General features: G+C 44.0%; 1 protein-coding gene across 2 annotated transcripts in view; it reads left to right on the plus strand.

Moving 5' to 3' along the window:
• Window positions 1-17,500, plus strand: part of LOC123500465 (calsyntenin-1-like) — a 55,517-nt gene that overhangs the window by 32,139 nt on the left and 5,878 nt on the right. For both annotated transcript variants that reach the window (XM_045249186.1, XM_045249183.1), the window contains exons 3-12: window positions 1,763-1,890; window positions 5,019-5,205; window positions 6,659-6,827; window positions 6,996-7,187; window positions 7,497-7,720; window positions 8,014-8,181; window positions 14,347-14,527; window positions 15,276-15,449; window positions 15,720-15,852; window positions 16,338-16,824. In XM_045249186.1, the coding sequence (XP_045105121.1) occupies window positions 1,763-1,890; window positions 5,019-5,205; window positions 6,659-6,827; window positions 6,996-7,187; window positions 7,497-7,720; window positions 8,014-8,181; window positions 14,347-14,527; window positions 15,276-15,449; window positions 15,720-15,852; window positions 16,338-16,824 (2,043 nt within the window). The remainder of the gene's footprint in view (window positions 1-1,762; window positions 1,891-5,018; window positions 5,206-6,658; window positions 6,828-6,995; window positions 7,188-7,496; window positions 7,721-8,013; window positions 8,182-14,346; window positions 14,528-15,275; window positions 15,450-15,719; window positions 15,853-16,337; window positions 16,825-17,500) is intronic.

Raw genomic sequence — 17,500 nt, forward strand, 5'->3', positions numbered from 1 at the left:
AGAGAGAGAGAGAGAGAGAGAGAGAGAGAGAGATGAAAAGGAGTAAATAATAATAATATAGAATGAATGAAGGAAGAGGAAAAGGAAGGAAGAAGAGAAGGAAGGAAGAGGAGGAGGAGGAAAGAAAGAAAGAAAATCAACACCTTATTTCATTTTGCTCTATCCTCTTCTTCTTCTTCTTCCTCCTCCTCCTCCTCCTCCTCGTGTTATTCTTATCACCAAATATTTCTATACACATCATTTACTTTCTTTCTCCTCCTCCTCCTCCTCCTCCTCCTCCTCCTCTTCCTCTTCCTCCTTTGTTACAGTTTTCTTATCAGAGGAAAACGAAATGGTTGAAATGGAATTCGTATTTCAAAATCCTTTTCTTCTCCTCCTCCTCCTCCTCCTCCTCCTCCTCCTCCTCCTCCTCCTGCTGGCCGCTATGACCAAAGTTCGCGTGTTGAAAAGAAAGAAATAAAGAAAAAAGATAATACGAGAGAGAGAGAGAGAGAGAGAGAGAGAGAGAGAGAGAGAGAGAGAGTAAATCCATTCATTTTGTGGTCTATTGAGGGCTGGGAATAATATTTATGGCTGAGAGAGAGAGAGAGAGAGAGAGAGAGAGAGAGAGAGAGAGAGAGAGAGAGTCCATATCCCATCATCTGTGTTTAAATTCCGTTTGATTTGAGAGAGAGAGAGAGAGAGAGAGAGAGAGAGAGAGAGAGGCAATTTGAGAGAAAGAGATAGGAAAACACATTTTTTGGCGGGAAAACTGGAAAACTGTGCGATATGTTTCCTCTCCCGCACCCAAACAACATTGTGCCGCGCTGCCAGACGTGCGATGATCCTCACACACACACACACACACACACACACACACACACACACACACACACACACACACACACACACACACACCATTTCCTTGCTACAAATACTCTTAGTTCATATTTTTACACCCATTACCCTTTTCCCCATTAGATTCCATACATTTCTCCTTTCCATAACCTCAAACTTCCATTTCTTTTATTTTTCCAAGCATTTCCTGGCCATTAACTCTCTCCTGCCCCTTATCTCACCACAAATACCCTTAACTCATCACTATAAACCCCTTTTCCATTAATTTCCATTCATTTCTCCTTTCCATAGCCTCAAACTCCCATTTCTTTTATTTTCCAAGCATTTCCTGGCCATTAACTCTCTCCCGCCCCTTATCTCACCACAAATACCCTTAACTCATCACTATAAACCCTTTCCCCATTAGATTCCATACATTTCTCCTTTCCATAGCCTCAAACTCCCATTTCTTTTTATTTTCCAAGCATTTTCTGGCCATTAACTCTCTCCCGCCCCTTAACTCACCACAAATACCCTTAACTCATCACTATAAACCCTTTTTCCATTAATCTCCATTCATTTCTCCTTTCCATAGCCTCAAACTAATTTCTTTTATTTTTCCAACCATTTCCTTCGTCTCTAACTCTCCCACCCCTTATCTCACCACAAATACCCTTAACTCATCACTATAAACCCTTTTTCCATTAATTTCCATACATTTCTCCTTTCCATAGCCTCAAACTCCCATTTCTTTTATTTTTCCAAGCATTTCCTGGCCATTAACTCTCTCTCGCCCCTTATCTCACCACAAATACCCTTAACTCATCACTATAAACCCTTTTTCCATTAATTTCCATACATTTCTCCTTTCCATAGCCTCAAACTCCCATTTCTTTTTATTTTCCAAGCATTTTCTGGCCATTAACTCTCTCCCGCCCCTTTCCAGATCAGCCTGCGAGATGACCTGACTGGCGAGGCGGAGCTGTTGGCCAAACATCCATTAAACTGCGAGAAGAGAAAGAATTATAAGTTTGACATCACTGCCATTTCCTGCACGGGAGTTGAGTCGCAGAAGTAAGTGAGAAATGATCGTACGTCTGCTCAAAACTATCGTACCTGGGTTAAAACTATCGTACCTTGGTTAAAACTATCGTACGCTTGGTCAGAACTATCGTACCTGGGTTAAAACTATCGTACCTGGGTTAGAACTATCGTACCTAGGTCAAAACTATCGTACCTGACGCCCCCGCGCGGTTTTTATTATTATTTTTGTTATATTTATGTTTATCACCAGTTTTATTATTATTTTTGTTATATTTATGTTTATCACCTTAAGTCTGTATTGTATATGTGGTTATTGTTATTTTTATTTGTTATTGATTTATTTGAGTGGTGGGGTAATGAACCACAACCTTACCGAACAGTTTAGGATGCTTTTAGGGCATTTTGAGACAGTATAGCGTGTTTTTAGGGCATTTTGAAACAGTATAGCGTGTTTTTAGGGCATTTTGAGACAGTATAGCGTGTTTTTAGGGCATTTTGAGACAGAGTAGCGTAATTTTAGGGCATTTTGAGACTGTATAGCGTGTTTTTAGGGCATTTTGAGACAGATTAGCGTGTTTTTAGGGCATTTTGAGAGTTTAGCGTGTTTTTAGGGCATTTTGAGACAGTATAGCGTGTTTTAGGGCATTTTGAGACAGATTAGCGTGTTTTTAGGGCATTTTGAGACAGTATAGCGTGTTTTAGGGCATTTTAAGACAGTATAGCGTGTTTTTAGGCCATTTTGAGACAGTATAGCGTGTTTTTAGAGCATTTTGAGACAGATTAGCGTGTTTTTAGGGCATTTTGAAACAGTATAGCGTGTTTTTAGGGCATTTTCAGACAGAATAGCGTGTTTTTAGGGCATTTTCAGACAGTATAGTGTGTTTTTAGGGCATCTTAAGAGAGATTGGGATATTTTAGGGCACTTTAAGACAGTTTAGGAGATTTTAAGAGTTTAGAATATTTTAGGGCATTTTAAGATAGTTTAGGGTATATTTAGCGCATATTAAGACAGTTTAGGATATTTTAGGGCATTTTAAACTATTTAGGGTGTTTTTAAGGAATATCTAGGCTTTTTGGTGATTTTAGGGCATTTTAAGACAGTTTAGTGTGTTTTAGGGCATTTAAGGCAGTTTAGGGTGTTTTTAGGGCATTTTAAGACAGTTTGGGGTGTTTTTTTAGCATATTAAGACAGTTTACTCTGTTTTAGGGCATTTAAGGCAGTTCAGTGTGTTTTAGGGCATTTAAGGCAGTTCAGTGTGTTTTAGGGCATTTAAGGCAGTTTAGAGTGTTTTTAGGGCATTTTTAGATAGTTTAGGGTGATTTTAGGGCATTGTAAGGTAGTTTAGGGTGTTTTAGGGCATTTTAAAGTATTGTATTTTTTAGGGCATTTTAAGAGTTTAGGGTGATTTTAGGGCATTTTAAAACAGTTTAGGGTGTTTTAGGGCATTTTAGGATAGTTTAGGGTGATTTTAGGGTGTTTTAGGGCATATGGGGGAAGTTTAGGGTATTTTAGGGCATTTTAAGACGAATTTTGGTGTTTTAGACTGTAGAGTGTTTTTGTGGTGTTTTGAGACAGTTTAGGCTTTTTCAGGACATTTTAAGACAGTTTAGGCAATATTAAGACAGTTTAACAGTATTATTATTATTATTATTATTATTATTATTATTATTATTGATATCTTCATTTTTACAACACTATATTTATCTTCTATATTTGTTACTATTATTTATTTATTTGTTTTATTATTATTATTATTTTTTTTCATGTTTTTCCCCTGTTGAATTGAAGCGAGCGTGTGATTCATGTCAGCATTAGCTTGGTAATTATCGTACACGACGCTGGGGAAAAGTTGCTAACTAGTATTTTTGCCTTTATTATTTTACGCCTGTTTATTGAAGTGTGTAGTGACAGTTCCTAGCTTTTTCCTTTGTTTTTTTATATGTGTCTGTCTGTATGTATGTCTGTCTGTCTGTTCGTGTGTCTGTCTGTCTGTCTGTCTATGTGTGTGTCTGTCAGTGTGTCCGTGTCATTGTGTGTGTGTGTGTGTGTGTGTGTTATTGTTATTGTTTATGGTGGTGGTGGTGGTGGTGGTGTTCCTCCCCTCACAGTTGCCGCCTCGTATATTTTTACAGTGTTTGTTTGCATTGCGTTCGTTACTCACTTGTTTTAATTTGTGTGTGTGTGTGTTCTATTTTTTTTATTATTGTTAGTGTGTATTTCTTCTTCTTCTTCTTCTTCTCGTATATCTGTATGTTCTTTTATTGTTCTTCCCCCTCCCTTCAATTCTCTCATATTTCCTCCTCCTCTTCTTCTTCATCCCCTCCTCCTCCTCCTCCTCCTCCTCCTCCTCCTCCTCCTTTATTGCTTTTATATGTTTTTATTGTTTCTCTTCTTCTCTCTCTCTCTCTCTCTCTCTCTCTCTCTCTCTCTCTCTCTCTCTCTCTCTCTCTCATTTAATTAAGACTACTTCTGGATTAGTTATTATTATTATTATACTACTACTACTACTACTACTACTACTACTACTACTGTTATCGTCATTATTATTACTACTATTATCATTATTGTTATTGTAATTTTGATGTGACGGCCCCTCCTTGCACACCAGCTTGGAACCTACTACTATCGGATCATGACCCGTACTAGCCTAACATAATCTTGATCTATCCTACCCCAAGTCAATCCTACTCTGATCTAATGCACTCTAAACTAAGATTAACCCAATATAACCCATCCTATCCTAACCTAACCTAATCTAATCTAACCTAACCCAAACTAACCCCACTCCTAAACCTGAGGCGGTGGTCATTTCAGCGAGACAATTTCTATGGAGGTGGCCATGAATCTTCAGACCTCCACAGACCCTTCCCAATGTCAATGAAATAGTCTTATCTCACACAATACTCGTGGGAAAAAATGTGTCTCAGTATTGAAGGAGCTGACTTAATCTAATCTATGCTGACCTGACCCTTTGTAATGTCAATAAAACATTCTAAACACGCAAAACTCGTGGAAAAAAGGGTGTCCCAGTACTGAAGCTAACCTAACCTAGCCTAACCTAACCTAACCTAACCTAACCTAACCTAACCTAACCTAACCTAACCTGACCCAACCCAACCCAACCCAACCCAACCTAACCTCACCTCTGTCATTTCAGCGTGACAGTGCACGTGAAGGTGAGTGACGTGAATGAGTACGCGCCAGTGTTCGTGGAGCCCTCCTACGTGAAGGACGTGGACGAGGGGCGGCTGTACGAGGAGGTGCTCACCCTGCAGGCAGATGACCAGGACTGTTCACCCAAGTACGGGGACATCTGCCGCTACGAACTGCTCACCAGAGAACAGGTAAGGCTGACAGGGTGATGGGGGGTTAAGGGTGACAGGGTGATGAGGGGAGGTGTGTGGTAAGGGTGACAGAGTGATGGAAGGGTGTGGTAAGGCTGACAGAGTGATGGAAGGGTGACAGGATGATGGAAGAGTGTGGTAAGGGTGATAGGGTGATGGGGGTGTGTGGTAAGGGTGACAGGGTGATGGGGGTGTGGTAAGGGTGACAGGGTGATGGAAGGGTGTGGTAAGGCTGACTGGGTGATGGGGGGTTGGTAAGGGTGACAGGGTGATGGAGGGGTGTGGTAAGGGTGACAGGGTGATGGAGGGGTGTAGTAAGGGTGACAGAGTGATGGAAGGGTGTGGTAAGGTTGACAGGGTGATGGAAGAGTGTGGTAAGGGTGACAGGGTGATGGGGGGGTGTAGTAAGGGTGATAGAGTGATGGAAGGGTGTGGTAAGGCTGACAGGGTGATGGGGGGTTGGTAAGGGTGACAGGGTGATGGCGGGTGTGGTAAGGGTGACAGGGTGATGGAAGAGTGTGGTAAGGGTGACGGTGATGGAGGGGTATGGTAAGGGTGACAGGGTGATGGGGGTGTGTGGTAAGGGTGACAGGGTGATGGGGTGTGTGGTAAGGGTGACAGGGTGATGGGGGTGTGGTAAGGGTGACAGAGTGATGGAAGGGTGTGGTAAGGGTGACAGTGATGGTAGGGTGTGGTAAGGGTGACAGGGTGATAGGGGAGATGTGAGGTAAGGGTGACAGGGTGATGGGGGGAGGTGTGTGGTAAGGGTGACAGGGTGATGGGGGGTGTGGTAAGGGTGACAGGGTGATGGCAGGTGTGGTAAGGGTGACAGGGTGATGGTGGGTGTAGTAAGGATGACTGAGTGGCTAGGGTGATGAGAAGGGTGACATGGTGTATAGGGTGATGAGAAGGGTTACAGGGTGATAGGAAGTGATGGGAAGGATGACAGGCTAACTAGGATGATGGGAAGGGTGACAGGTTGATTAAGGTAAATGGGGTGTGTGGTAAGGGTGACGTGGGTGACTAGGGTGAGGGAAAGTGATGGGAAGGGTGACAGGGTGAAGGAGGGTGACTTGGATGATAGGGTGTGTGGGTAAGGGTGATTAGGTTAGGTTAGGTTAGACAAGGTTTGACAGGGTGAAGGGGAGGGTGTTGGAAGAATGACAGGGTGTAGAAGGGTGATTAAGGTGATAGGGTGTGTAGGAAGGGTGACAGGATATGTAGAAGGGGGTTAAAGGGTGATAGGGTGACAGGAGGAGTGTGGGAAGGGTGACAGGGTGTAGGAGGGTGATTAAGGATGTGTATTAGTGTGTTAAATCCCTCTCTCTTCTCTCACAATGAATATACTCTCTCTCTCTCTCTCTCTCTCTCTCTCTCTCTCTCTCTCTCTCTCTCTCTCTCTCTCTCTCACTCCCTCCCTCACTCACCCTCTCTCTTTCTCTCTCCCCTTTAGCCGTTCACCATAGACAGTGAGGGTGTGGTGAGGAACACTGAGCCTCTGGACTATGAGAAGAGCCACAACCACATCCTGTCTGTGGTGGCGTACGACTGTGGTATGAAGCGGTCCCAGCCTGTCATGGTCACAATCAAAGTCAACAGGGTGTGTCGCATTGGGTGGAAGGGTGAGCATACACACTTGATATTAAAGGTTTTTCTAGTTAGTCCACACTCTTAAATCCACCAAAACAGAAAAAAACACCCTATAAATCCACTAAAACACCCTTAAAAAACACACTCTACTATCCACACACACACTGAACCATCCACTTATCCACTTGTTACCCCCACAGGCATCCCAGACCAGGTGGAGTACTCGCCAGGGTCAGGCCGCCAGGAGCTGTTCCCTGCCGCCTCCCTGGAGCTGTGCAATGTGCCGTGCAGGGTGGAAAGGGTGCAGGCTCGCGTCACCCTCACCACCACTCACATCGGCAAGGGCTGCGACAGGGATACCTACTCTGTGGCTGCGCAGAGGAAGATGTGTGGTAAGTGGTGGTGGTGGTAGTAGTAGTAGTAGTAGTAGTAGTAGTAGTAGTAGTAGTACAGGGAACTCTTGATTTACGTGTGTTTAATTTACACGTTTTTGTTAATACGTTCCACATGCACAAAAATCCACCAAAAATCCACTTTTAATCCACCAAAACAAAAAAAACCTATATCCACTTTCCACACACTAAAATCCACCAAAACCCCAAAAACCACCAAAACAAAGAAACACCTCCAAAACACCCCAATCCACCTTCCACATGCACTAAGATCCACCAGAACCCTGTAAACACCATTTCCTCCACCAGGCGCCAGTTCAGCCAGCGTGGAGCTCCTGCCAGCACCAGGAGCAGGGCGGGAGTGGACTGCGGGACTCCACTCAGACGAAGGGCATGAGGGGGACTTGATCTACCAGTTTGAAGGGGACCACTCTGGCGCTGTGGTCCCTGAGTCAGTCCTCCACCACAACCTGACGAATATCTTTACTATCTCCACCTGGCTGAAGCACAAGAGTCACCCTAGTATGGATAAGGTAGGTGGAGGGATGGATGGATGAGAGAGAGAGAGAGAGAGAGAGAGAGAGAGTAACTTGCCCTACACCCTAAAAACACCCTTAAGAACCCCAACACCTTCCCTAACATCCTAAAAACACCCTTAAAAACTCAAATATCTTCCTTGTACACCCTTAAAATACCCTAAAAACTTTTCTAAAACCATAAAAACACCCTTAATAATTCCTAAACTGCACACCAACACTCTTTAAAAAACCAGAGAGAGAGAGAGAGAGAGAGAGAGACCCACTAACCTATCCTCCCCTCCCCCCAGCACGTCAAGGAACATATTCTGTGCACGGCGGATGACCACAAGATGAACCGTCACCACACCGCTCTGTTTGTACGCAACTGTCGCCTCATCCTCCTCCTCCGCCGAGAATCCACCGAGGCTAACCTGAACACCTTCCAGCCAGCAGAGTGGAGGTGGAAGCTGTCTCAGGTATGGCCCAGCTCTGTCTGTATATCTGTCTATCCGTTTGTCAGCTTGTCTGTTTGTGTGTGCCTCCATGCTTCGAAGTTGTGTCCGTGTAAGTGACAGTGCCTCTGATGTAATGGTCCTGGTCCATGTGGATAAGTGGATGGTTCAGTGTGTGTGTGGATAGTAGAGTGTGTTTTTTAAGGGTGTTTTGGTGGATTTGAGTGGATTTATAGGGTGTTTTTCTGTTTTGGTGGATTTAAGAGTGTGTGGATGTCCTTCAGGGGCCCCCACCAGCTCAGGGCCCTCGACTAACTGCCTACTTTGTCTACCACATTGAGACGCCTCTGTGTTTGTCTGTCCGCCTGTCTGTCTGTCTATGTGTGTAGGCAGATTTTTTTTTCTTTATTTTTTTTATTTTTCTACGTTTGTTTTCTTTCTTCTTTAATTTTTCATCATTTTATTGGATTTACTTTTTGATTGATTTATTTTTTTTCCATTATATTTTTCCTCAATTTTTTCTTTTCTTTTATCTATCTACGTGTGTGTGTGTGTGTGTGTGTGTGTGTGTGTGTGTGTGTGTGTGTGTGTGCTGTTTCTATCCATGTTTTTGTAGTACTTGTCTACTTCACTAATATTTCCACTACTACACTGCCCTTGCTTTGCCTTCAACATACCAGACATCACTTTCTCAATTCCCACACCTTACGTCACTCTAAAACCTCCTGATTCTTGTATTTCCTCCCATTTCTACCCATAAAATCACTCAAATACCTTTTTTCCTATCATTTCCCTCAAGGTGCACCCATCAAAATTTTTCCTATTTCCTCTTCTTAAATCATTCAAAACCTTTCATTTTTTGCATTTCCTATTTCTACCCATAAAATCACTCCAATACCATTTTCTAATCAATTCCCTCAAGATACACCCATCATTATTTTTCTCCTAGTTTTCCTCTTCTGAAATCACTCTAAAACCTTTCTTTTTTTTTTTTTTTTTTGCATTTTCTCCTATTTCTATCCATTTCTATCCATAAAATCACCTTTTCCCCAATCATTTCCCTCAAGATACACCCATCATCATATTTTTTCCTATTTCCACTTCTTAAATCACTCAAGACCTTCTATTTCTTGCATTTCCTCCTATTTCTACCCATTTCTACCCTTAAAATCACTCCAATATCTTTTCCCAACCATTTCCCTCAAGATACACCCATTATCATATACACCTTATGTGTGGGATTAAAATAGTGAAGACTGTGGCCATTAATCTTCTGACCTCCATAGACCCTTCCTAATGTCAATAAAATGGTCTAATGGTACTTAAACAAATCTCAAGGTAAAATTGTGTCCCAGTACTGAAGGGTTTAAAATAGTGAAGACTGTGGCCATTAATCTTCTGACCTCCATAGACTCTTCCTAATGTCAATAAAATGGTCTAATGGTACTTAAACAAATCTCAAGGTAAAATTGTGTCCCAGTACTGAAGGGGTTAAAATAGTGAAGACTGTGGCCATTAATCTTCTGACCTCCATAGACCCTTCCTAATGTCAATAAAATAGTCTAATGGTACACAAGCTTGAAGATAAAAATGTGTCCCAGTACTGAAGGGTTTAAAATAGTGAAGACTGTGGCCATTAATCTTCTGACCTCCATAGACCCTTCCTAATGTCAATAAAATGGTCTAATGGTACACAAGCTTGAAGATAAAAATGTGTCGCAGTACTGAAGGGTTTAAAATAGTGAAGACTGTGGCCATTAATCTTCTGACCTCCATAGACCCTTCCTAATGTCAATAAAATAGTCTAATGGTACACAAGCTTGAAGATAAAAATGTGTCCCAGTACTGAAGGGTTTAAAATAGTGAAGACTGTGGCCATTAATCTTCTGACCTCCATAGACCCTTCCTAATGTCAATAAAATGGTCTAATGGTACACAAGCTTGAAGATAAAAATGTGTCGCAGTACTGAAGGGTTTAAAATAGTGAAGACTGTGGCCATTAATCTTCTGACCTCCATAGACCCTTCCTAATGTCAATAAAATGGTCTAATGGTACACAAGCTTGAAGATAAAAATGTGTCGCAGTACTGAAGGGACACACCTTAACCTAACCTGATTTGAAAAGGGCAAGGGTCTCGACACTTTGCTGTGGCCTGACTTATTCCACACAATAGTTTTCGCTGCCCCCGCCCCTGATCTACAGCAAACACCGTCCTCTTAACAACACCACCGGGCCGTGAAATAGTAGTAGTAGTAGTAGTAGTAGTAGTAGTAGTAGTAGTAGTAGTAGTAGGTGGGAGGGGGGGTTCTTCTTTAATATCTTACTATTTATAAACAGTTTTCAAGGAACAAAAGATCTGATGGGGTAGTGGTGGTGGTGGTAATAGTTGGGATGGAAATAATAGTAATAATGGTGGTGGTGGCGCACACACACACACACACACACACACACACACACACACACACACACACACACACACACACACACACACACACGCCCGGTAGGTCAGTGGTTAGAGCGCTGGCTTCACAAGCCAGAGGACCGGGGATGGATTCCCCGGCCGGGTGGAGATATTTGGGTGTGTCTCCTTTGACGTGTAGGTGGTGTTCAGTGTTCACCTAGCAGTGAGTAGGTACGGGATGTAAATGGAGGAGTTGTGACCTTGTTGTCCCGGTGTGTGGTGTGTGCCTGGTCTCAGACCTAGCCCAAGATCGGAAATAATGAGCTCTGAGCTCCTTCCGTAGGGTAACGTCTGGCTGTCTCGTCAGAGACTGCACCAGATCAAACAGTGAATTACACACACACACACACACACACACACACACACACACACACACACACACACACACACACACACACACACTCTTGCAGACATCTTGTGAATGGTTGAAAACACTCCATATATTACTTATATATATATATATATATATATATATATATATATATATATATATATATATATATATATATATATATATAATTGTTGTATATTGCAGACTCAAAGGGGGGACTAAACTAAACATCGTTTGGCTCTGACGCCTTTTAGATATCAAATAGAAAACCAAGCATTGAAAGGGAAACTAAAATAAACATTCTCTTTCACTACAGTTTTGCCGCCGCTGTATACTCTTCCTCCTCCTCCTCCTCCTCTTGCTCTAATTCTCCTATTTTCTCATTCCTTCTCCTCCTGTCTACACTGCAAATAACACAATAGCAACAACAATAAGAACAAACAAAAACAACGACAACAATAGAAGCAAGTAATGATAGACCACTGAGGGCCCTCCCTCGCTCCCACACACACACACACACACACACACACACACACATGACCACCAAATGCCACTTACCTCTGCACACATCAGCCCAGGACGATAAATATTGACGAGGAGACACACTGGAGGGCAGGGGTGGGGGGTGGGGGGTGTCCCTTTGATGACGTCACTCAAACACTTTTCACACCGTTACTTCATTACTGACGACAAAAAGTTGACGCAATCTGATCTTACAGGAATAAAGACACTTCACTGCGTTCACCTAAATGCACCATTGTCTTGTTTAAAAGGTAATAAAGCAATAATTGAGAGAAGCTGGCGGTTAGCCTCCCCCGCCTCCACTCCTGCCCCCATCTCCCTGCTACCCCGCTCGTCCGCTGGCTCAAATACTTTTCCTCTTTTCCTAACTCCACTATTCGGTGTGTGCATGACGTTTTAAGGGTTTCTATAATTATTTCGTTGCTTTTGAAGTATTTTCCGTTTCTCTGTTCGGTAAATATGTGACGTTTAGTGGCAATTTATGGCGTGAGTACGAGTCGTCTCAAAGGTCAAAATTTGCCATTCCACATTTACGACTTTTTAATTTCAAGCTATAACTGGGCATTTATGGTATCGATACATTGCTTATGCTCTTTTAAGTGTGTCGCTGACCCAGTGAGTCAAATATGTGGACTTTGAAATGGTGTTTTATTATGTTAATCGTAAATTATATACTTCTTATTTTATTTGTTTACGTTTCTGGTTCACGGTCTGCCTCGTTCTAGAATGCCTTAAAAGACAGCTCAGACTCTATAAAGTGTGCTAGCATATTCGCCAAATGAAAACAGCTTGACTTTACGAGAGTTTGTGATGAGTTAAGATTTCAATGCTTATTTTTTACATAATATTTGTTCATGCCTTTACTTCTGGCTCTAGGTGAGTGTTGGATGCCTGAGAAGAAAGTACATATTGTCTAATATTTTTAGAAATACGAGTGAAGACGAAATGGCAGGACGTTTTGGTAGTTTTATAAGTGAAAATGTTTTGATATTTTTACCGTACTTAATTGACACATTTCTTTAATATTAGTTAGACTGGACATGTTTTGATTTTGTGGATATTAGTTAAAGTATTCATCAAGTCATAAAATAGCAAACATTCGGGTCTAGCTTCAGTTTTCAGTAAGTCGATTTTGAAATTAGTTCCGTTACGAACGTAAATTCACCAACGGCCACCAGCCACTCGCCCGGCCGCCCGGCCAGCAAGGGGTGTGACGTCATCAAGTGGGCGGGGCTGGCTCAGCTACCGTCTGCCAGCTGTGTTTAGCTAATATTTGGCACATTTTGCATTGTTTTCCCGCCACTGGTGTCACTAAATGGAGCCACATGACTATGCTTGGCTATCAGCTGTTCAGATACAGCTGTCACTGGCAGGTTTTGGTGTGGTGAAGGCTTAAGTGAGGCAGACTGGTGGTGGTGGTGGTGGCGGTCTCCACCTTTACACACACACACTAGCGTCACTGTTTGTTGTTGTGGGCGACACGGAATTATCACAAGGAATAACACTAACAAAGACACCGCCTGCTACAACAAGACACCGTGCAAACTCCCCCAGCTGGACAAGTGTTGTGTGGAGAGAGGGTGGGTCACTTACCAGGATTTCAGTGGTGTTGACTTGTTGGCCGTCCTGACCAGCAGCTCTGTTCCTGCCAGGCAGGCACCAAGCTTGTAGCAGCACACACACACACACACACATCCAGGCGGCTCCGCCCGTCACCGTCCTGATCCGCGTAAATCCGTGTTAGATAAGGCACCAGCAGCACACCACCGCCCTCCTAACACCGCTCCTTGTCTCAAACTAAACTTGGCAGCAGGATGCCAGCCTGCCAGGTCGCGGACTACGCTTCCCACCACTCCCACCCCAAACCCGCCAGTCTATCCTAAAAATCGCCCAAAAAGGAGGCTGGCGGTTGGCTGCTTGCCTGTCTCTCCCACCTTGGCTGTCTGCGCGCGCTGGTCGCGGCGAGGCTGGACAACCCACAATCCACCTGTAACCTGCTCCGCTTATTATGCTACAGGCTACACTGAATCACAACAAGGCACAAACATGTCAAGCTGAATTATATGTCATTATCATTGAAAAATGTGTCCACTTGTATGTCGAAAACATTCCAATGAAGAGAGAGAAGTGTGTAGAGAGGAGGTGACAATAGCAAAAATACTCGTTAATCAGGAGAGAGAGAGAGAGAGAGACCGAGAAGAGTCTCTCTCTCTCTCTCTCTCTCTCTCTCTCTCTCTCTCTCTGTATTGTTTGTTTGTTTGTTGTTTTCACCATATACAATAGTTTCTGGAAGGATTCTACTACTACTACTACTACTACCACCACCACTACTACTACTACTACTACTACTACTACTACTACTACTACTACTACTACTACCACTGTCTTGGTTCAATTGAGAAACGTATTTTTTCCTAAATATTCCAAAAAAAATTTTTACCTATTTCTACTTCTTGTCACTCAAAAACCTTCCATTTCTTCTATTTCTCCCCATTTTCACCCATTAAATCACCCAAACACCTTTTCCTAACACCCATCTCCACTGACCCTACCCAACCTAACCTAACTTCACCCTATGCAAACCAACCTATCCCCCCTCACTCACTCCAACCTAACCTTACTAAACTAACCTAAAACCATCCCAACTGTGACCAAACCCCAACCTAACCTCACTCAACCCAAACCAACCCACTCCAAGCTAACCTAACCCAACTAAAACCAGCCCAAGTGTGACCCAACCCAACCCAACCCAACCCAACCCAGCCCACCTCCCCACCTCCAACACAACTCTACCCCTGCTCACACACACACACACACACCTTAACCTAACCTAATCTAACCTAACGACCTAATTTGACCTGACCACTTCTGCAGGTGTGTGACAATGAGTGGCACCATTACTCCCTCCACGTCAACTTCCCCGAGGTCACCCTGTATGTGGATGGTCACCTCTTCCGCCCTGAGAATGGAGAGTCCCCGGAGGTCATTGATGACTGGCCCCTACACCCTACACGGGGCATCAACACCACTATGTCCGTTGGTGCTTGCTGGCAGGGTGAGTGACAGGGTGCTGGTGTGGTGTGGTAAAGTGTGAAGGCAGTTTGGTGAGTGGTGTAGTGCTGGGGTTGTGTGGTATGGTGCGTGACAGGGTGGTGTGGTGAAGGGGTAGGGTGCTGGGTTGGTGTGGTGTGGTGCTGGGATTGTGTGGTGAGGTGGTAGGGTTATGTGGTGATGTGGTAGGGTGAAAATTGTACAAATATCCTTTTAGAGATTCTTTAGCTATTACTGGAATCTGGAAAACCATGAAAACACCTTTGAAAACCCCAACACTTCCACTGCAGCCTGTCAAACCAGTGTCATAAAAGCACCCTTGAACAACACAGCAGGTCTCAGAGGAGGCTATCAAACTCCCACAAACCACAGAACAACCTCTAGAACCTCACAAACACCCAGAATTAAAAAAAAAAAAAAAAAAAAAAAAAAAAAAAATACACTTGAACCCTTACACAATGAGATCAAGGGACAGAAAGGGGACTTAACTCCTTCAGTACTGGGACACATTTTTACCTTGAGTTTTGTGTAGGATTAGACCATTTTATTGACATTAGGAACAGTCTATGGAGGGCAGACAATTAATAACCACAGTCCTCACTATGTTAATCCCCCACATGAGTTTCTGAAGCTGTATAAAATCACCAAATAGTCACCAGAATTAATTGTGTCATAGTACTGAAGGGTTTAAACACACAGACACACTTATATTTGAGGTAGAGGAAGGCATTTTAACCATTTTCCTTCTGCAGGGTCTGAAGGAAGCATGAAGCACGGTCTGACTGGCTACCTGGCGGGGCTGTCGGTGCTGGTGGGAGGACTGGAGTCTCCCCGAGTGCTGTCCTGCCTCACACGTTGCCAGGAAGCCCTCGACACACCAGCCATGGAACTCCTGCAGCCCAGTATGGAGCTTCTCACTAATAATGGTGGGTGTTTGCTCTCTCTCTCTCTCTCTCTCTCTCTCTCTCTCTCTCTCTCTCTCTCTCTCTCTCTCTCTCTCTCTCTCTCTCTCTCTCTCTCTCTCTCTCTCTCTCTCTCATACCTTGTTTTCCTACCCGACACCACTTCCTCCTTCTCCCCTTCCTTCCCTTCCCTCTTTGCTAATCCCTTCTCCCTCCTTCACCCTTCCCTCTTCCCTATTCCCTTCTCCCCTCCCTCCCCTTCCACCCGGCTCACCACGTCACCATCTCCTGCAGAAATGACGCAGATCACCATTGAGGGGAACAACATCACCAACATGGAGACACTGATTCACCGCATTGCCTACATCAACAGCCGAGACTTCCCCACCCCTGGACGCCGACCCATCTCTGTGGTGGCCAATATCCTGTGAGTGCTGTGGTGGTGGTGGTGGTGGTGGTGGTATGCAGTGAAGAGGAGGAATAGAGAGGAGGAGTAGTGGTGGTGGTGGTATGCAGTAAAGAGGAGGAAGAGAAGAAAGAGAGGAGGAGTGGGAAAGAGTTTTGTTGTTTTTTGTTGTTTTCTTGTTTATTTGTTTGTCGGTTTATTATTATTATTATTATTATTATTATTATTATTATTATTATTTTAAGAGTTGTTGTTTTGTGTTCCTCTTGTTTGTTTTGGTTTGTTTTATGTGTTCTTGATATGCTGGATATTTCTCTCTCTCTCTCTCTCTCTCTCTCTCTCTCTCTCTCTCTCTCTCTCTCTCTCTCTCTCTCTCTCTCTCTCTCTCTCTCTCTCTCTCTCTCTCTCTCCTCACTCACTCACTCAGTTTTACTCACTCACACTCACACACTCACACACTCACTCACTCACTCACTCCCTCCTCCCTCCCTCCTCTCTCCCTGCAGGTGTGACTCAGGCAAATCCTTCAAGGTGGATCCAGCGCAGAGCTTTGTGATGGTGATGCAGCCTCACCAGCCCAGCATTGAGCTCAACGGCACCACAAACTTTGCCGAGGAGTACGAGTCTTTCCGCCAGGGACTGAGGGTCTTCCCGGATGTCAGCATCTACCTTTCACCCGCTGCGGAGGAGGCCACAGCACCCACACCCGGCGGACAGCTGGATGAGTGCGTTGTGTCTGTCTATCCGTCTCTCAACCCAGACCATGAGACACTGCTGCTTCCGGATAACCTGATTTCCGAGCTTGGTCTTGCCTCCTCCACCACCAGACAGGGCGCCACCATCTCCGGGGCACACACCACCCGCCACTACCAGTCCATCCTGCGGCAGATTCACTATGCCAACCGTAAGCCTGCCTACTACCTCAACCGTGCCTTCAAGCTGTCCTGCTCGGAGCTCGGAGGAAGGTTCACCAGCAATGAATATGTGCAAACGGTGAGGCTTGGTGAATTGGTGAAGCTGTGTGTGTGTGTGTGTGTGTGTGTCTGTCATGGTGAGGCTGTGTGTGCATCTTCGTGTGTTAATGTTGTGTTATGGTGAGGCTGTGTGTGTGTATCTGTGTCACTGTTTTGCCATGTGTATGTTAGTGTGTTTGTATCATGTCATTGTGTGGTGTTGTGTTTCCTTCTTTGTTTTATTTCCCTCTCAGTGCTGCATCTAACCATCAAATGTCCCTCTCTTGTGTTATATGTCCTGTCATATTTTCATTCTTTTGGGAAGGATGTGTGTGTGTGTGTACTTTTGTTTCTTTTTGATATCTGTTTTATTATTTTCTTTTTCTTCCTATCAGTGCTCTCTCTAGCTATACAAAGTCCCTCTTCACATTCTCTACTTGTCTGGCCTGTCATTGTTCTATTTAGGCACCAAGAACAACCTCTGTGGTGCCTCCTTTTATCAATCTGTCAGTGCTCTCTACCCACCTAGCAAAACTCCTTCTCCTGTACCTCCTTTGTGTTAATAAGTGTATCTAGCCATCGAAACAGCCTCACTTCACCTCCTCTATAGTCCACTCTAAACAGGCTGGTGGGTCTCAGTGTGAATGGTGCCCCAGGGAATGCATGGTTGTCAGAGCTTGAGGAAAACCACGAGCCGTCCTTGTAATGAGTGCTTT

The sequence above is a fragment of the Portunus trituberculatus genome, chromosome 8 (assembly GCF_017591435.1).
Source record: "Portunus trituberculatus isolate SZX2019 chromosome 8, ASM1759143v1, whole genome shotgun sequence".
Lineage (NCBI taxonomy): Eukaryota > Metazoa > Arthropoda > Malacostraca > Decapoda > Portunidae > Portunus > Portunus trituberculatus.